Raw genomic sequence first — 27312 nt, 5'->3', positions numbered from 1 at the left:
ATACCATCTCTGTATCCATGACCTAATTCATTCACTTGGTAACCTTGACTTTCAAAGACTAGTTCCTTCACTTAACAACTATGCTTCTTAAAGGTGCCGAGTTATTTTTCTCTAAATGCTAGTAATCAATTAAATCCCATACAAAGAATGTAGTGGTATAATGGAAAGAGAGGGCCTCTTAGTCAAGAATTAGTCACTCACCAAGGACAAGATGTTCTCTATTGACAAGGGGCTTTCATTCTAATGGAGGGGACAATAAGGATGTGTAAGATACATATAAAGGATAACATCCAGAGCAAACAAATACAAACACATATAAATTTCCTAAGCACAAAGGAGTTTGGGAACAAGGGCACTAATTGGTTGATTGCTATCCTTCCTGCTAGAAGAGGTCCAAAATGACGCGGTCAAGGGACAGTGTGTCCAATTATGGCTGATCTGACTGATATGAGTTCAGCATTTGGAGGGGAGATGTCTCTAAATGTGCACATCTTGCATTTCTTTTGAGCTACTGCAATTCTGCTTTGCTCATAGAGCACAGCTTTTTCTTTGATGGGGGCTAGCTCCCATGTCTTGCAATCGGTTCCAAAGTTCTTCAGAGAGACCGTGAGAGGGTCCTTGTACTGCTTCTTCTGACCTCCTTGTGAGTGCTTGTCTTGTGTGAATTCTCCATAAAATAGTCTTTTAGACCAGGGCTTTTTAAACTTTTTCCACTCATGACCCTTTTTCACCCAAGACATTTTTACCAGACCCCGGGTATATATAAGTATATAAAAGAGGTAGGCCAATCAACAAATTTTTGAGACCCTCCCACATTCAGTTATGCAGCCCCATATAGAGTTGGAACCCACAGTTTAAGAAGCTTTGTTATAGGCTTTCGAATAACATGGCCGACCTTTTGGATTTGCGCTCTCTGCAGTAGAGTTTGAATGCTTGGTGGTTCAGCTTGAGAAAGGACCTCAGAGCCCCATAACTTATCTTGCCAGTTGATCTTCAGTTGTTGGGGGAGAGGGGGAAGGAGATTAGGAAAGGTTTTCATGCAGAAGGAAGAAGATGATGCTTGAGCTGGTTCTCAAAGGAAGAGGACTATGAGGCAAACACAACTATGAGGTCCTCACAACAGCCCTGGGAAGTAGGTGATGTTATTATTCCCATTTTGCAGATGAGGAAACTGAGACAAACAGAAGTTAAGTGACTTGCCCAAGGTCACACAGCTAGTAAGTGTCTGGGGCTGGATTTGAACTCAGGTCTTCCTTTTTGTAGGTGCACTGCACCATCTAACTGCCTATGCCAATATAATCACAGGTCCAATTTTTAAACATCATACAGAATGTGCATGATTCTTAAACAAATTTATACTGGTGCCTCTCATAATGACAGAAGAGATTTATAGCCACTTGTTCTTATATTCCAAGCTACAACGTCAGTGAGAAGGCCGGCTCTGTCAGCGTCACCGTGAAGAGAACCGGGAACCTCAACCAATATGCCATTGTCCTGTGTCGAACTGAACAGGGGACAGCCATCTCCAGTTCCAACCCAAGCTCAAAACATGGGCACCAAGACTACGTGGAGTATGCCGGCCAGGTGAGTGGATAAGGACGGCAAGAATCTCATTCTTGATCCTGAGCGGCAGAGACGCCCCTCACCTCCGTGGGAAGTTTCCTTTGGCCCTCTTCTCCATCTCCTTTCTGACTCCCCTGCCCTCTCCTGGTATCTTCTGCCTTCTCTGGTCCTCCATCTTAGCTCTCAGATGAGCATCTAATTGCTACTATCTTGTCAGCTTATCATTGAGAGAAATTATTAAATAACAAATTACTGGGGAGGTGGAGGGAGTTTTTCCCTCCTTTATCCTCATCCTCTACTAGGTAAAGTCAGCATTTGAGAGACTTTGCTGATGAGATCGGATTAACTTTCTCCTCAATCTTGTTTGTCCCCACGCAAGTTGGGAAACCCATTTGTGTTCTACTCAGGCTTGGGGACAGGGAGGGGGTGGGGATAGATCCTTTGTCTAGATTGTCCATGGCTGGGGTGGTCTGGGAACTAGAGTGATAAGTCCTCTAGCCCTTCATTTGAATAAGTCAACCTCTCATGATATTATTCTTCTCATTACTTGTTAACCAATCAGAGGTGATTGTCACCCTCAGGAACACCCACAGTTCCAAGGCCATGTAAGTGTTTAGTGGGTTCCATGAGAGGTCTTTGCATTTGAGAATGTCACTGGCCCCTTTTATTAATTATCTGCTAGCATAATTAATAAAATCATTAATTACCTCCAAAACTGTATCTCTCAGACTTTTTTATACATCACATACTTATAAGATGTAATAAACCTTACTAGGGAAATTTTTGTTTTCTGGAGACTGAAAAGTCTTAAAGATTCAAAGGGATGAATAATGTTGGAATCTCAGGGAGTGTGAAGGTCAAGGAGACCTTCCCAATGTCTCTCAAATCATGTTACATACATAGGCCCCCACTTAAACCACCTAGACACAAGTCTCACCCTCTGCTCAAGCTCCTGTGAAAAGGGTCACTCTGTCTGTCAAGTGGAATGAGTTACTCTAATTGATCCACATCCTTCTAAAAGGGTCTGGGCTCATGTTTCACTGCAGTGTTTTTATGATGCCATTGACTTTGCTATATCTATGAGACTTAAGTGAAGAGAAGAGTGAAGCCAAATATACATTAATATATAACATGACATGACATAACAATGTACATTATCTAAAAGATTAATGGGTCAGATTACATCTTTTAAAGAGAATATTGAAGGGCTAACTAGATTTAGGCCTTATATTTAGACAGGCAGATATTTCTTTTCTTTGAAAGAGGAAATGTTTTGAAATAAAAACAGAATTCGACTTGAATTGTTATGTTTTTGAATTTTTATCAAAATAATTTCTTTTGTGGATTTTTAATGACCCTAGAGGTTTATGACTAAAGACATATAAACCACAGATGTTTCAGTTTATGCCAAGGTCAAGCAAAACCCATTTCCCCATTTCCTTCTGTTTTTTTTTTTATTCATAAAGCTCCTCATATGTAGGTTTTAGTTTTCCATTCAAAGTAAAACTGGAATAAAGCCATCAAATTCTCTCATCATTTATTTTATTTTATTTTTAATTTATGGACTAAAATAAGCATTTCCATAACACAGTACAATAAAAAAGATGATTGCACTTGAAACTGCAAATCTACTATGCACAAATTGCTATTCCTTTCAAATATATGACAAAATTATCATGTAAATTTCTTTCATTGTTTTATTTTTAAAATTGTGCTGATATGTTTTGTTTTACATTATCTACATGACCCACTGTATCCCCACTCCCTCCTCTAGCCCCTGTAATCAAAAATTCATTTTTAAGAAAGGAAGACTAGGGGCAACTAGGTGGCGCAGTGGATAGAGCACTGGCCCTGGAGTCAGGAGGACCTGAGTTCAAATCCGGCCTCAGACACTTGACACTTATAGCTGTGTGATCCTGGGCAAGTCACTTAACCCCAATTGCCTCACTTTAAAAAAAAAAAAGGAAGACTAAATGTTCCCCCAAACTAACCAACATATCAAACAAGTCTGAGGTCATATGGAATGTTTCCTCCTCCTCTGCAAAGAAGCAGGGAGAGTTCCTTCTCATTTCTCTTCTTTGGGGCCTGGCTATGTCATTGTAAGTCTGAAGAATACAGCGTCAGCTGTTCTGTTGTTTCCATTTACGCTGCTGTCATCATTGTATTTATTGTTTTCTTGTGTCTGCTTACCTCACTTACTTCTGCGCTCTTCTGTCAGTTCATATGACGTTTTCCATGTTCCTCTATTGATCGCATTCGTCATCTCTTACAGCACAGTAACGTTCAGTTATATCCATGTGCCACCATTTGTTTAGCCATGCCCCAGTTACTGAGAATGTATTTTGTTTCTAAATCTTTGCTAACATAAAAACTGCTACTATAAATATTTTTGCTGTAGAAAGGCTTTGGACACTGTTGGAGCACACTGTTGTTCAGTCATTTTTCAGTCGCATCTGTCTCTTTGTGACCCCATTTGGGGTTTTCTTTGGCAAAGATACTGGAGTGGTTTGCCTTTTCCTTCTCCAGCTCATCTTACAGATGAGGAAACTAAGGCAAACAAGGTTAAGTGACTTGCCCAGGGTCACACAGCTATTTAGTGTCTGAGGCTGGATTTGAACTCAGGAAGATGAGTCTTCCTGACTCCACGTCTGGTATTCTGTGCACTGTGGTACCACCTAATTGCTCTGTTAGTTTGCCTGTCTTTCCACAATCCCTCCAACATAGAACATTCCTATCTTTTACAGTCTGTCAGTTTTCTAGACAAAATGTCAAACCTCAAGGTTGTTTTTATTTTTGCATTTTGGATATTATTAATGACATGAAGCATTCTTTCACATGATTGTTAATAACACGAATGTGGTAAAATACCATGCTTTCAGAAATGTAGTATAAGAAATGAGGAAATAGATCAATTCAAAGAGACTTGGAAAGATTTGTATGAACTGATAAGAGTGAAATGAGCAGAACAAGCAAAAAATTCATGCAAAACATCACTATTTTTTGTTTTTTGGGAGGGGCAGGGCAATGACGGTTAAGTGACTTGCCCCAAGGTCACACAGCTTGTAAGTGTCAAGTGTCTGTGGCCGGATTTGAACTCAGGTTCTTCCTGAATCCAGGGCCAGTGCTTTATCCACTGCACCACCTAGCTGTCCCCTATAACATCACTATTAAAAGTGAATAATTTTGACAGCACTATCTAGCTCCTGATAGAGAGGTGATTTATTCAGATGCAGAATGAGAAATATATATTTTTGAACTTTTCAAATAAAATTATTCATTTGGCTTGCCTATGCATATTTGTTACAAGGAATTTATGGTTTTTTCTCCAATGGGGTACATGGTAGGAGGAAGAGAAAAAGAGATTTCTCCTAATATTTGCAATTCTTTTGAGAACTGTTCGTTCATATCCTTTGAGCACTAACTCAGTGGGGAATGGATTTTGGTTTCATATATTTCTATTCATTGACTATAAATATTGGCCATCATACCCCTCTCGAAAATATTTCATACAAAGATTTTTCCCAGTTGATCATTTCTCTTAAGTGAATTTTTTAATTAAAATTTTTTATTTTCAGTTCCACATTTTCTGTTTCCACGCACCCTTCCAAAGCAATCATGCAAAACATATTCCCATATAAACAATGTTGTAAAAAAGAGAGAGAGAGAAAATGCATTAATTTTGTTTGTTCAAAAGCTTTTCAACTTTATGTAATCAAAATTTTCTATTTCATCTCTTTAAACTGCCTCTGTCCCTTATTTGGTTAAACATTCACCCCCTACCAATATATGTGCACATATATTTTTTTATAGTATGGCCTTTAATATTCAGTTCATATGTCCCTTTTGAATTTATTACAGAATATGGCTTAAAATGTTTGTTTAAACCTAATTTCTTCCATATTCGTTTACAGTTTTCCTAGAAATTTTGATCAAATAGGGAATTCTTTCATAGGTAATTTATGCTTTCAAGTTTATCAAACACTATTACTGAATTCCATTATTTAGGATTCTTCCTGGTCCAGTCTCTTCTACTGAACTACCTTTCTATTTTTTCAAACAGTTGTCAGTAGTTTTGATAGTTACTGCTTGATGATATAGTTTTAGGTTTAGAAGTTTTATTCCCTCTTCATTCCTATATTTTTCATCATTTTCCTGACATCCTTGTTTCTACAAATGAATTTTGTTATTATTTTGTCTGTCTTTGTAAAATATCCCATTGGTAGTTTGGTATAGGATCACATCTGTGAATTAATTCCGGTAGCTTTTTTTTATTATGCTGCTGTGGTCAGTTCATAAACACTAAGTATTCCTCCCAGTATTTAAGCTCTTTATTTCTTTAAGAAGCATTTTGTAAATATACCTACACAAAAAATTTTTATGCTTTGGTAGGTTGAGTGACTACCAAATATTTCATATATTTTATGGTTTTTTTGATAGGATTTTTCTTTCTATTATTGATCCCTGGTTTTTATTATTGCTATATAGAAATGCTATTTATTTTTGTGTATAATTTTGTAGCCTGCAACATAACTGAAACTACTATCTCAATTAGTTTGTGGTTTTTTTTTTTCTGATTCCTTAGGATTTTCTAAGTAAGTCATTACATCATAAGCGAATAGGGATAGTTTTGTCTCTTCTTTGCATCTCTTCAGTCAATCAATAAACATTTATCAAGCAGTAACTAGGTGGCAGATACTATGCAAAGTTCAGCAGTTACAAAAAAGGGCAAAAACAGATCTTGATCTCCAGATATGATTGAATTGGGTAGATTTCATCCACATTATCACTAGGTATGTACAAGATACAGGCAGAGTCAGTGGAAGGTAACCTTAGAGGGGACACCTCAACTTGAAAGGCTTTTGGCAGGCTAAAGGGATTTAGCTAAATCCTTTTGTCAGTGTTGAGGAGCTGAAGTGGCCTGCTGCGATCAATCACAAAACTCCAAAAGAGCCAGATTAAAATGGACCCGGGAAATGTTTAACAAAATAAATATAAATTTAATACAACATAGATAATGATAATCTGTGATTTTCTAAGACACTAAAAACTCAGCAGGTATCTGATTCTTTTTGAGTTTGACACCACTGGTGTTGTGGATAGGATTGGAGTGAGAAGCAGAGAAATCGATTAGAAGGCTATTGAGAGTTAGAAATACCAATATATGACAACGGATATCTTTAAGCTTTTGACTTACTGCTTTTGTTAGCATTTCTAGAATTGTGTCAAAGAATAGCAGGGCGAGGGAACATACTTGATTTATTTCTGTATTTATTGGGAAAGCTTCTAATGTTTATTTAATGCAAATAAATGTAGCTTTTAGTTTTAGATAGGAACATTTTAATCATATCATACTTTTGAAGTTTTTTTTAATTTTTAACATAAATGATTGTTGGGTTCTTTGATTTTCCTTTCCTTGACATTTGAAGGTATTTTTCCTGGACACATGCAGAATTTCTTTATCATCATTGGAATTGTTAAAATATAATCACTATGCAACTTGGAGTTTGAGGTGCACAAGTTCCTTCCCCCTTTCCAGGAATGATTTGTGGGTTTTTTCTATTGGTATTTTGTTCTCCATATTCAGAAATTCTAGGTAGTTTTCTCTTATATAATTTTCTACAGTGTGATTTTCAGGTTTTTCCAATCTGTCATGTTCTTTTGGGAGATCTATGCTCCTTAAATTGTCTTTACACATTTTATCTTCAAGGCTATGTAAGCACTTTTGGCTTTTATAGAGTATGTGGTGGTAGTCTTGCCGCTGTTTTTTTAAGATTACGGCATTTTATTTTTGCAAGATTTTTCTCTACTTCAATATTTTTGTATTCCAGATTTGTTAATATATCTCCTACTTCCTTGGAAGATTCAGAGTTTTTTAATAATCACTAATTATTTATATTTCAAGAGTAGTAAATTACAACTTTTGCTCTTTTCTAATTTTTATTTTGTGAGTATCTTTTCTTTTATACCTTGTATATATACACTTTGGACTATCTTCATCCTGTTGTTCTGTGTTCTCTTATGATTCCACAAGGTTCTGACTTTTATCTGGCATTGGTTCATTTTTCATTTGTCATATAATATTTTTAAAGAGAACATTGTAATGTCTTTAAGAATTTAGTGCTTGGGGCAGCTAGATGGCGCAGTGGTTAAAGCACCGGCCCTGAATTCAGGAGTACCTGAGTTCAAATCCGGCCTCAGACACTTGACACTTAACTAGCTGTGTGACCCTGGGCAAGTCACTTAACTCCCATTGCCTGCAAAAAAAAAAAAAAAAAAAGAATTTAGTGCTCATCTTCTCTTCTAATTTTAGGATCTTTTCTGTTGATTTATCTCCTCGTTCTCTGAAACTTTCTTCTTCAATCTTTGAATTTCAGTCTTTTTTCCTCGCATTCACCCATCACTCACTTTTTACTTTCTCACCACTTTGATAGTGGGTACAATTCTCCTGATGTCATCTCCAAAATTTCCTCAATCTCCTCCCACCTTATGGGATTTCTGGTTCACCAACCCTATATAGCCTCTGGTGGTGGGGAAGGGGGGCAGGACTGGCTCCAGAGAAGTTTCAGTCCCTTTTCCATAAGTTTTCCTAGCTTGACCTGAGTCTGCATCTGCCACTTTTTGTAGGGTTTGAAAGGGTGTTCTGGAATTTCCGTAGTCTTGGCAGGTCTCTGACTTTGGGGTGCCTGATGTAGAAAGCATCATGATCTTTCTCCCCCACATGACTAGTCAGACTAATTGTTGCTTGCTTGTTGCCAGTAGGGGATTTGGGGGTAGGGAGGGTTGGCAGAGGCTGAGGTGTACAGGAGAGGATCTCAGAGTGCACCCCAGGAATAAGCCCATGGATGCTTTCTGTTGTTCCCTGCAACCCTGCTAGAAGTATAGATACTGGTGAAGGAGTAACCTTGTATGAATTGGCATTCTTTGGTGGTAATTGATCATTACATCCCTCTTTTATGCTGTGGATTCAATTGTAATTTCCCCTTTTAGGAATTTTTGAGAATTTGGGGGGAACTGTGGGAAATGTCTCATTTATCATCATGTTGCTTACATGATAATTAGTTCCTCCATTATGTTCACTGTAGGAAATAATTCCCCAAGTTTGTTCCAATTGTATTCCATCTATTTTAGACCCAGCTTATTTTAATAGTGAAAAATTAGCTAAAGATTCAACCTATCTTATGCAAACCCATTTCTGTAAGTTTGTGCTCCATTTTCCTTTTGTTTTAAATGCCAAAGCTAGACAAGTCTTATATAGGGTTTGGGGAAATAAAAAAAAAACATTCCTTTGAATCTGGCACTCATGTAGGTAGCACTAACTATTTCAGTGCAAGAGAGAAATTTTCTAGACTCAAAAATATCCAGGGTTACTCATCAAAGAGTAAGGTAGTAAAGTTAATTATATATTTTTCATTACTTGAGGATTGAAAGGTGCCCTCTTATTTTTTATAACTTTAGGCTTAGAAGGTACCTTCTTATGTTTTTATAACTTGAAAATTGAAAGATATCTTCTTATATTTTTCATAACAAAAATTAGAGGGTCCATGTAAAGCAGTTTCCATTTTTCAGAAGAAGTAACTGAGATGTAGAAATAGAAACCCCTTTGTGGATGGATGCCAGGTAAGTTGGTGTCAGAGCTTAACCTAGAACCTCTTTTTTTTTGGGGGGGGGGTTAGTGTTTCATCTACTAGACCTCTTTTCAGGTGGTACCTGGAAAGGAGGAGGGAACAGGAGATGCTTATTACTCAGGGCAACTATTACGGGCTTCTAACGTGGACCCCTTGTCACTCTCTCAATGACAGGTACAGTTTGATGAGCGAGAAGATACAAAATCCTGCACCATTGTAATTAATGATGATGATATATTTGAGAACATTGAAAGCTTCACCGTGGAGCTCAGCATGCCAGCTTATGCCTTGCTGGGAGAGTTCACCCAGGCCAAGGTCATTATCAATGACACTGAAGATGAACCTACGTTACAGTTTGATAGGAAGATCTACCGGGTCAATGAGAGTGCTGGGTTCTTGTTTGCCCCTATTGAAAGAAAAGGTCTGTACATTAGCCCCCTTGTTAATTCTGTTGTTGTTGCTCTTATGTGTGGCCCTGGTCAAATCCATCTTATTAAGCCAGATTCCTTCCTGTGCCAAGGGTGTTCTTGGGAAATTAACCTGGCCCTCAGCATTCACTTCAGTGTAGCTATTCCCACATAGTCCCTTAGTGGATGCAAAGAGGATTCATCTTCTTCAGGATGAATGAGTCAGTGTTGCTCCCTTCAGTATCTAATAATGAGTAGGAACGTCAGTATAGAGAAGAGCGGAGCTTTCTGTGTCCCAGTTTCTCAATCTTTAAAATAGCACAGAAAATATTTATCACCCGCCTATCTCAGCAGCATAATGATATTTCATCCTAGGCCTTTCAGAGCCTTACATAAAAGGGCCTGGATTATACATAATAGAAAATAATAGCACTGGGCTCTGAAAATGCCATTCTTTCCTCAGTTATTGCCCCTCAACAGAATAAGGGGTATGCAGAAGGCTTCCATTCTGTGCATGTTCTTACAGGTCCTCTGTAAGCTTAATTCAGCCTTGCAGACAGGCTTCCCTGGATGAGTGCCTATCAAAAATGTGTACAAGGGGGCAGCTAGATGGCGCAGTGGATAAAGCACTGGCCCTGGCTTCAGTAATACCTGAGTTCAAATCCAGCCTCAGACACAACACTTACTAGCTGTGTGACCCTGGGCAAGTCACTGAACCCCAATTGCTTCACACGCACACAAAACAATGTGTACAAGCTTTCTAGTCCCACCCCAGAAGGCAAATAGAAAAATCAGTAGAATCTACTCCCTATCAGCAACCTGAATCACAGATTGTTTTTGCCTTGGTCTGAGAAGGGAAGTAACTATTTATAAAGTGACCTGACCCTCCGGGGCTTGGAGGTAAAAGAATGCATTCCAAGATAACCCTGTGAGACTGAGCTCAGTGAAGAGAGAATAAAATCAAGGATAAGGTCAACCCTATGTCTATGAGTCCGTCATTTTGGGGTCTCCTTCCATCAGCACAGATTACAAGCCCTTTATAATTTAGTGGGTGTCTTAGAAGGTTGCCTAAGGGCAAAGGCTGAAAAACTATGGCCCCTGGCTTGTCATCACCTGCTTTTGTATGACCCTCAAGCTAAGCATGATTTTTACATTTTTAAATAAAGTTTTATTATATTTTAAAATGTTAAAAAAAATCCTTTCTTGAGACTTATAAAAACTGACTATAGCCAGATTTGGCCCTGGGGCCATAGTTTGCTGACCCCGGACTTTGGGCTCAGAGGGATATAGTGATTTACCCAAATGTTAAAGGCAGAATTCCTTGAGATCCTACCTTGAGATGCAGCACTTCCTCCACAGCACCATGTTGCTCTTTCTGAACCATTCCTGGTAGAAATCAAAACAAAAATTATGGGGATGTATGATTTTATGATGGTATAAAATAAAAATTCTTAGGAATTAAATCCCCTTAAAAGACATGGAGTTGCCAAGAGAATGAGCATTTTTCTTTAAATGGTTGTTAGGTTCATTATTGAATCCACTGACTAGAAATTGATGTAGCAAATATTGTATGCTCCATAAAGCCATGGTGTTACCATTTGGAGAACAAGGTGGGTTCATTGATTTCTTTGGGCGAAAAACCAGACCTGATCATGGGCTGATAAAAGAGAAACAATAGAGAAGATAAGTAAAATTATTTCTATAAACATGCATTTTTTTTTTGCAAACTCGTTCCTTTATGGGAGTTTAACTGCAGAAGTAGATTCATAAAACCTGTGAACTGAGAACTAACCTCCAGGAGACAAGTACTTTGCCTCTTTTAAAGCAATGAATATATCCCTTATCTCTCCAAGCACTGTGCTTGTAGATAGAGGGTGGGCCAGGAGTGGGTAATGAGTCTTGTGAATTAACAGAGCACTCAATGGGAAATCTTTCTCTGTCACTTGGGTAAAATAGTATGGTACAGAGTCATTTGACCTTAAAAGAACTGACAGTTTAGAAAATGTCCCAGCAGACCTTTGAAGGAATTAGCTATGGGAGGAAGACATCCAGAGGGTGGCAGAGTTATGCAACAGCTATCAAAAATTTACATGAAAATTTAAGAAATATTCCTCCTCATGGGCAGCTAGGTGGCACAGTGGATAAAGCTCCAGCCTCGGATTCAGGAGTACCTGACTGAGTTCAAATCTGGCCTCAGACACTTGACACTTACTAGTTGTGTGACCTTGGGCAAGTCACTTAACCCCCATTGCCCCACAAAACAAAAACAAACCAACCAAAAAAGAAAAAAGAAATATTCCTCCTCACATTTTGGTTGTCCCAACCTTTCCATTTCAGGAGATTCCAGCAGTATCATATCTGCCATTTGCTACACCATCCCCAAATCAGCTAGGGGAAGCAGCCTCTATGTTCTAGAATCAGGATCTGATTTTAAGTCAAGAGGAATGTCATCTGAGAATCGTGTGATATTTGGACCTGGTGTCACTACTTCCACCTGTGATGTCATGCTGATTGATGACAGCGAGTACGAGGAAGAAGAGGAGTTTGAGATTGCGCTAGCAGGTGCTTCTGACAATGCCCGAATTGGGAGTGTGGCTTCAGCCAAGGTGTTCATTGGGGGCCCCAATGATGCCTCCACTGTGTCCCTGGGCAATACGGCATACACTGTCAGTGAAGATGCAGGTAAGTAATGCCAAAATCCCACTATGTCCTTCTGCCTCCCTTCATTCCTTTTTCCTTACAATCAAAAGTAGCCATGAGAGCAGTCAGCCTTCTCTAGTGTAATATGTTGTTGTTCGGTCTTTTCAGTCGTTTCCAACTTTTTTGTGATCCCATTTTGGAGTTTCCTTGGCAAAGGTACAACGTGGTTTACCATTTCCTTACTACTTAAGAGTAGAATACTATTTGTGTCTAATGGTGACCATCTCTGGTCAGGGTGGGGGAACGGAAGAAACAAAAGAAAAAAGAAATTTACATGATAACTTTGTGGTACATGTAAAAGGAATATCTAATTATACATAGTAGATTTGCAGTTTCATGTGCAGTAACCTTTTTTATTATACTATGTTATAGAAATGCTTGTTTTATTCCATAAGTTAAAAAATAAAATACAATTTTAAGAAAAAAGAATAGAAAGGCCATTCTATTAGAAAAAAACATTGAGTCTCAAGGCCATTACCAAAAATCTATATTGCTTTCCTCTTAGGCACAGTGGAAATCCCTGTGGTCCGGCATGGGACTGATCTCTCCACTTTCACATCAGTATGGTGTGCTACCCGCCCTTCTGACCCGCCTTCTGCTACTCCCGGGGTCGACTACATCCCAAGCTCTAAAAAGGTGGAATTCCGACCTGGTGACACTGAAAAGGTGCGGGGACACAATGATCACCAGAGAATAAAATAAAAAAGTTGGAGAGCCCTGATGGAATAGACCCTTAATAATATATATGTGTTAATTGGTTGGTTAATGAAGCCATCTTTTATCTTTGTGCTCCCATTTGGCCGCGGTGATATTCTTTTTGCATCTTTGCAGTCTGTACTTTCTTTAGAAACAAGGAACAAGGACTCCCCCTTTAGGGATAGCCAATGATGTATTTATATATGGAAACCCTAGAAAGGATGTAATAAAGAAAACCACCTTCTCAAAGGTTAAGATCCAAGAGCGCCCACAGATGAACTGTCACCCAGCCTTTGGTCTACCAAACTCAAATATATTCTTGTTTTTATCTTCTTTTAGCACTGCACATTGGTCATCTTGGATGATGCTCAATATCCTGCAATCGAAGGATTGGAGACATTTGTGGTTTTCTTGAGTTCAGCACAAGGGGCAGAGATGACCAAACCTTTCCAAGCCATTATTGCCATCAATGACACATTTCAGGACGGTAAGATCTAGGATGAGCTTCCTCAAGCGGTGACTCTCATGGCATTTCCATACTTCCTTCAAAGTTTTCTTCTTTGAGGGTGAATGAGATGGAAAAAAAGAGTTTTATTTCATGGCCAAAACAAAACAAAACAAAACAAACCAGAACACAGTGTTTTTGTGGAGCAATAGCTGTAACAAAAAAGGCTGAAGATTAGAAGGGGGGAGATAAAATGATTTTTTTTTTCCATTTCGCAGAGGATTTAAGCATTGTTTGTCCTTTTGCAGTAAGGGAAAATTCAACTTTCTCTCATTTTCCTCTTCCTTACTTCCTTTTATTTTCATCTCTTAGAACACATTAGTAGTTGATCAAATGCTTCCTACATAATAGTGCTTGTTATATATACCCACTCATGCCACTGTAGTCTCTGTCTCTCCTTTTCCTTCTCTCCTTCCTTCCCTCCCTCCCTCCTCTTCTCTCCTCTCCTTTCTCTCTGTCTCTGTCTCTGTCTCTGTCTCTCTCTCTCTCTCTCTCTCTCTCTCTCTGTCTCTCTCTCTTTTTTTTTCTCTCTCTCTCTCCCCCTGTCTCTCTCTCCCCTCTCTCCCCTTCCTGGTGTTTAATATACACAGCATATGCTGTTTTATTGCTTATTGATATTCTATTGAATATTGACATTGGTGTTTACTAGACTCACAAGGTTGATAGAGCCCAAATTATGAACCACTCAGGATAGAGCACTGTGTCTTATTTATCCTGGAATTTACCATGAGCACCTGGCATACATGGCGCATTGTACACACTACATGTTACATGCTTAATGAGGCATTGAACTGAAATTGGTTTGTGTTCTAAGCTTCAAGAAGAATTGCACCAGTTTCTCAACAAAAACGAATCTGTACAGTTTCATCTGGGGCCTTCAGAGAAGAATATTCTACAATTTCTTTCAATGGACCCTTGGATTCTATGAAAATAATCTCTGCTAAGTTCTTTGATTTAGCTAACCTAAATCTACATTGAAAAAGGTCCTGTTTTAGCCCATTTTCTCTCTAGTTCTCACCAGAGGTGGATAGCCAGCCTCTGGTCACCATCATGCTCCTCTTAGTCCTCATTGTTGTCCATCATCATTATTACGATCGCATATGTGTGTGTGTGTGTGTCTATGTATGTGTATGTGTATGTCTGTGTTTGTGTATTTGTATGTATATACATGCACACATAAAAATACACAATATACACACCGCAAATATACAGTGTCCATGCACATTTGTGTGTACACCTGTGTACAAATTGCTATAATGCGTGTGTGCATGTATGTGCATGCACTGCATATATAAATGTGTATGCATGACATACATATTAGCACATGTCTATATATGTACTTGTGCATATGTGCTTATGAACATGAATGTGCATGCAGTATTTATATAGACAATACATATATTCATATGCACACTACATATACATGTTCATGCTTGTGTATATATGTATTCATGAAGATATGTATTTGTGTGTATGCTTTTATATATATATATATATATACAGAGAGAGAGAGAGAGAATATGTGTGTATGTGTGTATTTTGTCTAGACCTGTGATTTTACTGATATTTTGAACTACTGAGGAGACTACCCTTACCAACGCATATTTTGGCACCTCTTCTGCAAACCATTACCTTAGAGACTTGCTAGGGCATTGTGAAGCTAAGTGACTTAGCCAGAGTCACTCAGTCAGTATATGCTGGAGTCAAGATGCAAATCCAGGGCCCTTCTTACTCCAAGTTAATATAGTTAGTGCGAATATATCTAAAGACCACTAGAGTCACCTCCAGATTAAACAACCTCATTTCTTTTTCATCTTTTTTAAAAATAATAAACATTTTAATTTATAGTTTTGGGTTCCAGTTTTTATCCTTCTTTCCCTCCCTCCCCTCCCCCTTCCCTGAGGCAGCAAACAATCACATATGGGTTATACATGTATGATTATGTAAAACATTCCCATATTTGTCATTTTGCACAAGAAAACTTGATTAAAAGAAAAAAATGAAAGTGAAAAATAGCATGCTTCAATCTCTTCCATCAATATCAGTTATTTCTTTGGAGATGGATAGTATGTTTTATCATTAGTCCTTTGGGATTGTCTTGTTGAGAATAGTTAAGTCTTTCACAGTTCTTCATCAAACAGTATTGCTGTCTCTGTGCACAATTTTCTACTGGTTCTGCTCACTTCACTATACATCACTTCATGTCTTTCCAGGTTTTTCTGAAGTCATTCTGCTTGTCATTTCTTATAGCACAATAATATTCCATCACTGTCATATACCACAGCTTGTTCAGCCATTCCCCAATTGATGGGCATTCCTTTGATTTCCAATTCTTAGCCACCACAAAAAGAACTTCTATAAATATTTTTTGTACAAATAAGTCTTTCTCTTTTTGGGGGGATGTCTTTGGGATATAAACCTAGCAGTATTTCCTTTTCATCTTAACCCCTAGGTCTTATCCCAAACCCTTTAATCATCTTTGTGGCTCTCCTTGAACCATCTCCAAATCCCTCTGTAGCTGTAGAGTCCAGAGCTGGAAATGATGATGATGTTGGTGGTGGTGATGGTGGTGGTCGTGATAGCAGCTAACATTTATGTAGCATTTTAAAGCTCACAAAGCATTTTACAAATATTATCTCATTTGATTCTCGCAATGACCCTGGGAAGGACGTGCTATTATTGTCCTCATTTTACAGATGAGGAAACTGAGACAGAGAGAGGTTAAAATAACTTGTCCCAGGTCACACAACTAGTATGTATATAAGGCAATATTTGAACTCAGGTCTTCTGGACTTCAAATTCAGGACTCTATCAACTGTGCCACCCAGCTGTCTATAGTACCCAGGTTCTGGTAACCTCAGAGTTCCTGCATGTGATCATATTTCTATTTATGCAACCGTACTGTCTACCACCTATTTTCCCTAAACCTTGAAGGAATTTTGAAAATGTCCTTTCAATTCACACTGACTAACCTTAAAAACCTTACAAGTTTCAATATTACCGTGGGTATCGGAGTTGACGTTGACTCAGAATATTATTAAGAAAATCTATGAATTATTGATTGAACGAGCCCCTACTGTGTACAAGACTTTGTCTCAGTTCTTTAGCAGACAGCAAGAAATTTAAGGATGAGCCCCACCATCTGGCTGGTTCATTGATTAAACACCATCGACATTCTCACCTTCCTTTGCCCTTGTCTTTGATTTGATACCAACCAGCTCAGCTCTGCAACAAGCAGGGCCCTACATAAATTATTGTGAGCAAAGCTCTCTCCATGAGAGCTTGGGCTGATTTCAATCCATTTGCTCATCCCTTTCAAGGTGGGAGTTGGCATCATCACCACAAACCTTTCGTTTTACCTGCTATTTTCATGTGTCATGGCCAAAATTTATTGAATTGAAGGTACTACTAATAATACCTAATGCCATTACTTTTCTTTAGATGATAGTCTTCTTTGAAGAAGAGTCTTTTGAATTTTTTTAGGAGTAAATTTTATCTGGTAGGTTTAATTTAGATACTGGATATATACTTTTTACTAATGTCAGTAGTCTTGGATGCCATGCATGTTTTAGGTAAATCAAAGAGAGTGTTCCCAATGCTTCTAAACATCACTGGATTAGGTGGTACTTGGATATTCCTCCTCACCCCACATTTCCAGGTTTGGCAGGCTCAAGAGGTCATAATGGGAACGGATCAAAAGCTGTTCTAGAGACTAGACTGGATACAGGGAATATTAATGTTTGTCTTGGCAATCCCCACAAAGCCCTAAGCACCCCCATGGGCCAGTACCCTCAATGATTACTTCTTTCAAAATGCTTTCAAACTGAAAGGATAGCCAGGAGTCAACAGCATGTCAATTAGTCATTAGTATTGATGGATAAGCCATGGGCAGATGGCAATGTAGAATGAATACTGGTATTGGAGTCAGAATCTTGGTTCAAATCCCAGACCTGTTTCACATACTAGCCTTCACTAAGTCATATCTATTACCTAGACTTGAATTTGCTCATCTAAAATGAAAATATTCTATTTGATGCCAGCTCCAATCTATGAGTCTAGAATCCATACAACTTTGTATTAGGGATTGTTAGGAAGAAAAGAAAGGAAATATACAGTCACGACTTCCAAGGAGCAGACAAACAAATGAGAAAAAGTGATCATAGAAATACTGGGAATATATAGACAGAAGTGTTTGTGGGTAGCTGGATGGCATAGTGAATGGAACATTGCACCTAGAGTCAGGAGGACCTGAGTTCAAATCTAGCTTCAGATACTTACTAGCTGTAATCGTCAACAAATCATTTAAGCTTCTCTCAGCCTCAGTTTCTTTATCTGTAAAATGAGGCTAATAATAGCACCTGATTCTCAGAGTTTTTGTGAAGCTAGATTGAGATGATTGTCAAGCACTTTGTCAACCCTAAAGGACCATTTAAATATGACCTGCTGTTATTTGTAAGATATACATCATCTTTCCTTAAAACGATGCATAAAAGTGTATGCTAAAAGTGTATGTGACCCTGAGCAAGTCACTTGACTTCTGTCAAGTGCTGGGGGGCAGCTAGGTGGCATAGTGGATAAAGCACCAGCCCTGAATTCAGAAGGACCTGAGTTCAAATTCGGCCTCAGACACTTGACACCTACTAGCTGTGTGACCCTATGCAAGTCACTTAACCCTCATTGTCCCACAAAAAAAAAAAAAGTGTATGCTAGAATGCAAACCTCCCAATGATAGCGGCCTATTTCCCCAGAGAGCCCCTTGTTCTTAAGAAACCACATCCTCTTCTTGCCCCATTTTATTCCAGAATAAAATGTTCCTCATTTTAAGAACAAGCACTGTGCCTTGCGGGCCAGATGTGGTGCATCCCATGTCGCTTCTGTGGGTTTTCATTGCTGCTGTCCCACTGTGCAGCTGATGAGTTCTTTCTTCATTCAGTGGCCACAGAGAAACTCCCGGGATGCTAATGAGGATGCTGTTCTTCCCTTCATCCTTCCACAGTGCCCAGCATGCAGTTTGCGAAGGATTTGTACCTAGTGAAAGAAAAGGATGGTGTCTTACACATCCCCATCATTCGAAGTGGGGACCTGAGTTATGAGTCCTCAGTGAGATGCTATAGCCAGAGCCAAACAGCCCAAGTCATGGCGGACTTTGAGGAGAGAAGGAATTCGGATGATTCCCGTATCACATTTCTGAAAGGGGAAAAGGTGAGTGCACCACAGAGACCACGTGAGACATCACTCCTCTCTGCCTTGATATGCTTACTTTGGTAAAGTCTGGGAACTTTGACAAATTCTCAACCCTCTAGGAACTTATTGTTAATACTTACTCCTAATATGTGGTGGCTGGTTGACACAGTGAATAGAGCACTGGGCTTCGACTTAGAAAGACTTGAGTTTAAATCCCAAATATCAGCAGTGACAAGTGCTACAGAGAAGTCAAGAAGAATATAAGGTTTGAAAAAAAGTCCTTTTCTAATATCTGGCAATTAAGAGACCACTGTTAGCTTTGGAAAAGCAATTTCAGTTGAGTAATAAGGTCATAAACCAGATTGCAGAGAGTTTAGAAGAGAATAAGACAAGGGGGAACAAAGCCTTTGATTGTAGCCAGCTTTTTCCAGGAGTTGTGCTGAGAAGGGTCAGAAGTATGTGGGGTGAGAGCTATGTGGGGATGGCAAGATCTACTGAGGGTTTTTCAGGATAGGGGTGACTTGGACATGTTTGTAGCCAGCAGAAAGGATACCCCTTCATCCAGTAAGTTGGTGGTTGTCGTCCATCGTTCTTAAAGAGGACCAAAATGACATCACTATGTTGGAGGCAAGGTATAGCATGTCTGACTGTGGCTGATCAGACCAATACAGCTTGGACAGGTCAGGGGCAAATAGTCCTTATGCACATTTGGAGTAAAGATGTCTCTAAATGTATGCATCTCTCCTTTCCTTTGAGCTACTGCAATTCTGCTTCATTTCCAGTAGATAGGGAGAGAGTGAAGCTTTTTTGGGTAGTGGGAATGACTGGAGGAAGTCTTCTGAAGGAGATGGGAGGGGATGGGATCAAGGGATTATAGAGGGATTAGTCTTGGCCTCCATCAAAGACCAATATGAAAGATGAGATAGTTAGAGATGCTGTCAGATAAGAATGACCTTGATCCTTTTGCCTCCTCTAAGGCTAGGTCCTCAGCTGAAAGGGGGGAAGGGAAGGGAAGGGAATGTGCCATTGGAGGCCTGAGGAGATGAATGCTTTGGAAAAGTGAGTGAGAATTAGGAAGGAATCAAAGGATTACCTTGCTATAGTGGAATTGATATTGAATGACTTAATTTGTATTCGATGGTTTATGATATTCTCCAGCTTCATTCAGGAACATATGAGTTGGAACGATGGAAGCAGATACCGAGTCATTTGGAGTTGAGATTTGGCAAGGTCAGATTGTTGATAGGGCAAGGGAGCATAACGGAGAATGTCGAGTTGAAATGGTCAAAATTGTGAAAGGAAGAGAGGATAGAGAAGGGTTGATGGCCTGGAAAAGTTCTGAGAGGTAAAGAGCTCATTGAAAGAAGAACAGGTTTAAGAGTAATGAGACAATCTTGGCTGATTTCACCCAGGAACTATAGCCATTTTCTCTTCTCTTTCAAGGTGGGAGTTGGTAATAAGGAAAAGGGAGAGATGGAATAATAATAAGAGATTATAATGGAAGAATTTTGGAATTTATGAACATAGAAGTGAAACACTTGTGAGTAATGACAACATTAAGGGTATGACCATCCATATGGGAGCTGAGGTGCCGTGGAAGAGGAGTATTTCATAGGGTAGTGCAGGAACTGGGAAGTAAGGGTGTTTGAGGGAGCATCAACATGCATGTCCAAGCCCACTAGTTTGACAATAGTTAGAGTGGAGAGGTAGAGGGAGTCAAGCCCTGAAAGATTAAAGAAAAAAGGAGAATGTCCCAGAAGTCATTAAATGATGCCACCAGGATTTGGATTTTGTGATAAATTTGGATAAATGTGAACCTCAAAGAAAGAGAATGTGTTGAGGCGGGGGTAGTAGAAGAAGAGTCTAGAAGTATCAATAGGGAAGCAAAGAGTATTCTACCCACTCCACTGTGACCAGTGAGTTGGAGAAAATAATATATTATTATAGATATTATTATACATTATATATTGTTATAAATTATGTAGGAGAAAAGACAACTGGTACTGTAAAAGATAGCCAGAGTCATTGTTACACTGAAGAATTCTCTCAGAACCACTGAGATAAAACTATACCAGTAACCCACAGAAGAATATTTCTTTTGTGTATTCCTATCCATGTCGATTTTTACTGAGCTATGTCCTTGGCAACAGCTAGTGTGACTTAGAAAGTGCCAGGGCTGGATTTCTCCATTATCATCTGAAGTAATTTTTTAAATCAAAAGAAGTCTTTTCTCTTAATTGTAAAAAATCTCTACTGAAAGAAAGGAAAAGTAATTCATTTTCTAACAAATGCATTATGACCTGTGTGTAGAGACTCAGCCCTCAGCAGGCCCCTACTAGTGTCTAAACCAACCTGGCCCAAATGGAGAGGAGCCATTTTGGGCTACTCCTAAGAACCGTTGACTCTGGCTTTAGTGGGAATTTCTTTTTCTGTGTCCTCTCCTGCATTTGAATGTGGGTTCTCTGAGATCAGGGACCATTTTGCTTCTCTGTTTGTGTACCAACTGCTAAGCATGGTGCTTTATGCATAGTAAGCAATTAATAAAGACTATCTCCCCAATTCATTCATTCTACCTTTTAAAGTCATCAAAGACTGAATGTCTTGTAACCATCTCCCTTCTAACACCTAGAGGTAACTGGTGGCAGAGTGCATAAGTGCTGGGCCTGGAGTCAGGAAGACCTGAATTCAAATCCAACTTCAGATATTTATTTACTTGCTATGTGACCCTGAGCAAGTCACTTGACTTCTGTCTGCCTTAGTTTCTTCAACTGTAAAATAAATATAAAAATAATACCTATCTATCAAGTAGGTGCTTAATAAATACTTGTTTCCTTCCTTCTTTGTTCTTTATGAATTTGAGCTAAAAATGAAAAAAATCATCATCCCCATAGCTGCCATTTATGTAGTGATTACTATGTGTCAGGTACTGTGCTAAGTACAGTTCTCATCTCATTTGAACCTCACAACAACTCTGGGAAGTAGGTGCAATTATTATCCATTTTCCAGATGAAGAAATGGAGGCAGACAGAAGTCAAGTGACTTGCTCAGGGTCACACAGCTAGTAAGTGTTTGGGGTCAGATTAGAACTCAGGTCTTCCTGACTCTAAGCCTGGTCTAGAGTCTATCCACTGTACCAGCTGACTCCCCAAATCACCAGTAGTTAGGATCTGGCTCGAAATTTCTGATGCTTTCTATCTCTATGGTTCAGTGGTAGGGAAGTCACTTAATCTCCATGACCCTTAGTTTCCTCATCTAGAAAATGAGCCATGGGTGGGACTAGAAAGCTTCTAGGTCCTTCCTGCTCTAATTCCATTATTTTTTTAATTTTTTTAATTTTTTTAATGGGGCAATGGGGTTAAGTGACTTGCCCAGGGTCACACAGCTAGTAAGTGTCAAGTGTCTGAGGCCGGATTTGAACTCAGGAACTCCTGAATCCAGGGCCGGTGCTTTATCCACTGCGCCACCTAGCTGCCCCGCTCTAATTCCATTATGAATCTGAGCTGGAAGGATCCCAGCATTGAATCTGTGAAGTAAGAAATATACCAAAGTGTGTTTATGTGTTCTCTTCTACAAATGGATGCATTTGGCTCTCTCCGCTGTATTTCTGAGGAAATAGATCTCTGCAGCACTTCCGGCATCTACTGAATAGGATAATCTTCTAAAAATGTCCAGGATGTTGTTGAACTCTCTTTTCCTATCTGAATCCATGTGACCGATATAGGTGAAGAACTGCACTGTCTATATCAACGATGACTCCATCTTTGAACCAGAGGAACAGTTCAGAGTCTACCTTGGCAATCCTCTTGGAAACCACTGGAGTGGAGCAAGAATAGGGAAAAGTAACATGGCCACCATCACCATATCCAATGATGAAGATGGTAAGATAAAATAAAGTGCCTTATTGATCTCTGGCTTGATCAGGAATGTGATGGTGTTTATATAATTAAGAATTAGAAATACTTTGGAATCAGAAGGTTGTTTTAAAAATACATAATGAGAACATGTTTATATAACTTTGGGCAACAAGTGACACCTTTTTTGAAGGTTCATTCTAAATGACTACAAAGAACTCTAAGAACATTGTAGCTATTACCTAATCACTCTTCACCATGTTCCTGACAACCACCAAGTTCCTCAGTGACATTTTTAAGCCCTGAAAAGCTGATCTAAAGACAAGAAAAAATGGGCATTTTCCAAACATATGGTTTTTCAGTCATGTTGCTAAAAATAGAATTCACCTACTGGAGGCCAATATTTCCTTTGCTTCGAAAGATTGTGCAAAGAGTCTTGGGTAATGTATTAGCTTTCCTCTTTCAAAGTGGTTCATCTGATGACTTAAAAATAAAATGCTTAAGCAAGTTACTATTGTAATGATATAAGCAAGTTTGTTTGATGTGTAATTACCATTTTCTATCCCTAGTACTGGAGGGGAGGGGACATTGAATGAGTAGGTATCCATAGCCAACAGGGAAAGATTTAGGTATTGGGGAGAATCAGGAAAATACAGTTTTGGAGTTTGAAGGGCAATTTAGCAAGGTCAAACATTTATTAAATGTCTGCTGTGGGAAAGGTACTATGCTAGGCACTGAGAGGGATGCAGTGATGAATAGATGGATCATTTGTGGTTCTTGCCTTCAAGGGAGATCCATGTTTGAATCCTTGTCCTAATCTTTGTCCTCCCCAAAGGCAAGATAGTTTGACAACTTGAGGGAGAGTCGATCCTAAGTGCTTGGGATGGGGTGCGTGCATAAAAGAAGTGTCTCTGAGGTATTGCCCTTTGAGGTATTTTCAAAGGTATTCTCATGGTTGAAGACCATGACATTATAGCAGATAGAAAACTGAAGAGACTTCCAGAGAGGGTGTCTTTCCCTCTCTCCTTCCTAGTTCCCAATAAGATTGTTCTTTCAAACTTGAGCTATATGATCTAGCCAGTTAGTAGTAAAGATAGGTTTCTATTTCATCCTTGGTACTATATAACTTTATGTATAACCATCTTTGGTATTATTCATTCATTCCACAAACATTAAATCCTTCCCATATATTGTGTACTTTATGAGGGTTGGGGAAGATCGTTCATTCATTCAAGAAACATTAAGTGCTTCCTATATATTATGCACTTCGTGAGGGTTGGGGAATCAGACATGGTTCAGTAGAAGTTTATAAGCTACTAAGACATAAACACACACTCTTTAAAAAAATTATTTAGGGGGCAGCTAGATGGCGCAGTGGATAAAGCTCTGGCCTTGGATACAGGAGGACGTGAGTTCATATCCAGCCTCAGACACTTGACACTTAACTAGCTGTGTGACCCTGGGCAAGTCACTTAACCCTTATTGCCCTGAAAAAAATTATTTAGTATTTTCTTTTCCCCCAGTTGCATGTAAAAATAATTTTTAATATTCATTTTTAAAATTTTGAGTTCCAAATTCCCTTCCTCCCTCCCCATCCCTCTCATTGAGAAGGTAAATGATTTGATATTGGTTATACATTTGTAGTCATGCAAAACATATTTTTATTTTAGTCGTGGTTAAAAAACAGACCAAAAAAAAACCAAATTTAAAAAATATGTTTTGATCTATATTCAGAGATCATCCATTTTTTTTTTCTCTGGGAATGGATAGCATTCATCAGAAATCTCTCAGAGTTGTCTTGGATCATGGTATTGCTGAGAAGAACTAAGTCATTCACAGCTGATCATCTGACACTACTGCTGTTACTGTGTACAGTGTTCTGATTCTGCTCATTTCACTTTGCATCAGTTTAGATACACATCCATTGCAAAATAAATAAGTGGATAAGGGAGGCATAAAGTTCTATGAGATAAAATGGAAGAGAATTAACGTTCTATCTATGGCAGGGGTTCTTAACCTTTGGTTGTGTGTCATGGACTCCTTTGGCAATATAGTAAAGCCTATGGACCCCTTCTCAGAATATTATTATTAAATATAAAAAATGCCCAGGAAACCAATTATATCGAAATACAGTAATCAACTTTTTAAAAAAGAAACAAGGTGGTGCAGTGGATAAAGCACTGGCCCTGGATTCAGGAGGACCTGAGTTCAAATCCGGCCTCAGATACTTAACACTTATTAGCTGTGTGACCCTGAGCGAGTCACTTAACCCCAATTGCCTCACCAAAAAAAACCCAAAAAAACCCAAAAACCCAAGTCCACAGACTGCAGATCTTTGGAGATCTAGGAAGGCCTCCTAGAGATGATGACATTTGAACTGGGTCTTGAATTGCAACAGGCAGAGATGGGGAGGGGAGACGTTCCAAGAAAAAAGGGAACAACACGAACAAAGGTTTTGAGGTGGGAAAGCTTGAGGTGTATTTGGAAGATGGTGATTAATCTTTTTTTTTCTGGGCAATGGAATATGTGATGACGAGTAGTATGAGACAGGGCTAGAAAGGCAGACTGGAATCAAGTTGTGGAAGACTTTGTCACGGGGCAGGTAAAGATCAGCATTTGATAGATTCTCAATCTCCTTGGCCATATCTCTTTGCTCAAATCTTATTTTACTTCTCTTTTTTTTTCTGTCAAAAAAGGAGTGATCGGAGCAGCTAGATGATGCAGTGGATAGAACACCAGCCCTGGAGTCAGGAGTACCTGAGTTCAAATCCGGCCTCAGACACTTAACACTTACTAGCTGTGTGACCCTGGGCAAGTCACTTAACCCCAATTGCCTCACTAAAAAACAAAACAAAACAAAACAAACAAACAAAAAAAGGAGTGATCTTTGAACTGGAAAAGATAGAACAAAATGGACTATTAGGGAATCAGTGCCTAAGATAATGAGGGAGATAGTAAGAGAACACCAAGTTGGCCTGAATGAGTTCAAGTGGTTCAACCCAACAAACTATACCCCAAGGTTTTCAAAGAGCTGGCAAACATGAGACCTGGTAACTGATCTTTGGAAGATCATGGGGAACAGGAAAGGTCTCCTAAGATTGGAGAAAGAGAAATGTCCCAATTTCCAAGAAACAACAATTACAATCTGAAAATGTAACCGAGCTTGACTTCAGTTCTTGGTCCAGATTATACAATTTATTATTATTATTAGCAGGGCAACGAGGTTTAAGTAACTTGCCTAGGGTCACACAGCTATATACAATATATTATTAAAGGAATGGTTAGTACACATCTAGAAAAAGACATGATGATCACAAAGAGCCTTCATCAAGAAGCTATCTTGCCAGATTAACCATATTTCCTTTCTCTTTCTTTCTTTCTTTCTTTCTTTCTTTCTTTCTTTCTTTCTTTCTTTCTTTCTTTTTGCGGGGCAATGAGGGTTGTGACTTGCCCAGGGTCACACAGCTAGTGTCAAGTGTCTGAGGCCAGATTTGAACTCGGGTCATTCTGAATCCAGGGCCTGTGCTTTATCCCCTGCACCACCTAGCTGCCCCCTCCTTTCTTTTAATAGAGTTCCTAGACTTGGTAGTTTGGGGGTAATGCTATAGGTTAGAGTATATGTAGATTTTAACAAAACTTTTGAGCGTTTCTTGCGATTTTTCTGGTCAAGATGGATGGTGTGGGCTTGCTGATGGTATAATTAGGCAGTTCAAAACAAATTGAAGAGGGAAAGGGCAATCTTGGCTTCCAGGGAGCTCACAGTCTAAGGAGGAGATAACAAACAAATGAGTATTTACAAACAAGTTATATACAAGACACATAGAAAACAATGAACAAAAAGAAGGCACTAGAATTGAGAGGGGTTGGAAAAGTCTTCCTAGAGAAGATAGGACTTTAGCTGGGACTTAAAGGAAGCTAGCAGAAGCCGTAGACCTCATCTTTTGAGAAAGGAGCACATTTCAGGCATGGGGGTCAGTGTAGATGTCCAGAGCTGAGAGATGGAGGGTGGAACAGCCAGGAGGCCAGTGTCACTGGATTGAAGAATTCACAGTATGGAGTAAAGTATAAGAAGACTGGAACGGTGGGAGGGGGCTAGATGAGGAAGGTCTAATAACTCCAAGAAGATTTTATATTTGATCCTGGAGGGGATAGGGAACTGCCGGTGTTTATTGAGTAGGGGAGGGGTGGTCAGATGCATACTTTGGGGAAATCACTTTAGAGTCTAAATGGAGGATGGATTGGAGTGGGGAGAGACTTGAGGCAGATGAAACTAATTAAATGATTTGCCTAAGTCCACATGGATAGTAAGCGACAGGGCTATCATTTGAACCAAGGATTTTTGTTTTTGTTTTTTGGCAGGGCAATGGGGGTTAAGTGACTTGCCCAGGGTCACACAGTTAGTAAGTGTCAAGTGTCTGAGGCCGGATTTGAACTCAAGTACTCCTGAATCCAGGGCCAGCGCTTTAACCACTGCACCACCTAGCTGCCCCCTGGAGCTCAAACTCTGAATCCAGCATTCTTAGACTACCTTACAGGCCCAGTTCCCAAATTGTGTGCTGCAGGTACTGCAAACTCACAAGGACACCATGGTGTATTTAAAATGTTTGAGGGAAACACAATGATAGGAATGGTTTAGGAATCTCTTTTGACCAAGGGGCACTTTGAAAAAATTACCGAGACATCAAGCATACTGTGAACTGAGAAATTTTGGGAACCTCTGCCCTAGTCATTTGTACTTGGCCCTGTCCTCTTTAACATTTTTATCAGTGACTTGGATAGAG

General features: G+C 39.2%; 1 protein-coding gene across 1 annotated transcript in view; it reads left to right on the top strand.

Moving 5' to 3' along the window:
* FRAS1 (Fraser extracellular matrix complex subunit 1) overlaps nucleotides 1-27312 on the top strand; it is a 515723-nt gene that overhangs the window by 450283 nt on the left and 38128 nt on the right. The window contains 7 exon segments of the mRNA XM_043971175.1: nucleotides 1416-1584; nucleotides 9363-9609; nucleotides 11933-12277; nucleotides 12801-12961; nucleotides 13331-13478; nucleotides 18493-18698; nucleotides 22402-22558. Coding sequence (XP_043827110.1) covers nucleotides 1416-1584; nucleotides 9363-9609; nucleotides 11933-12277; nucleotides 12801-12961; nucleotides 13331-13478; nucleotides 18493-18698; nucleotides 22402-22558 — 1433 coding nt within the window.

Source organism: Dromiciops gliroides, chromosome 6 (assembly GCF_019393635.1).
Source record: "Dromiciops gliroides isolate mDroGli1 chromosome 6, mDroGli1.pri, whole genome shotgun sequence".
Classification (NCBI taxonomy): domain Eukaryota; kingdom Metazoa; phylum Chordata; class Mammalia; order Microbiotheria; family Microbiotheriidae; genus Dromiciops; species Dromiciops gliroides.
Note: the sequence above shows the minus strand (reverse complement) of the source record. Positions and strands in the feature narration are given on the sequence as shown.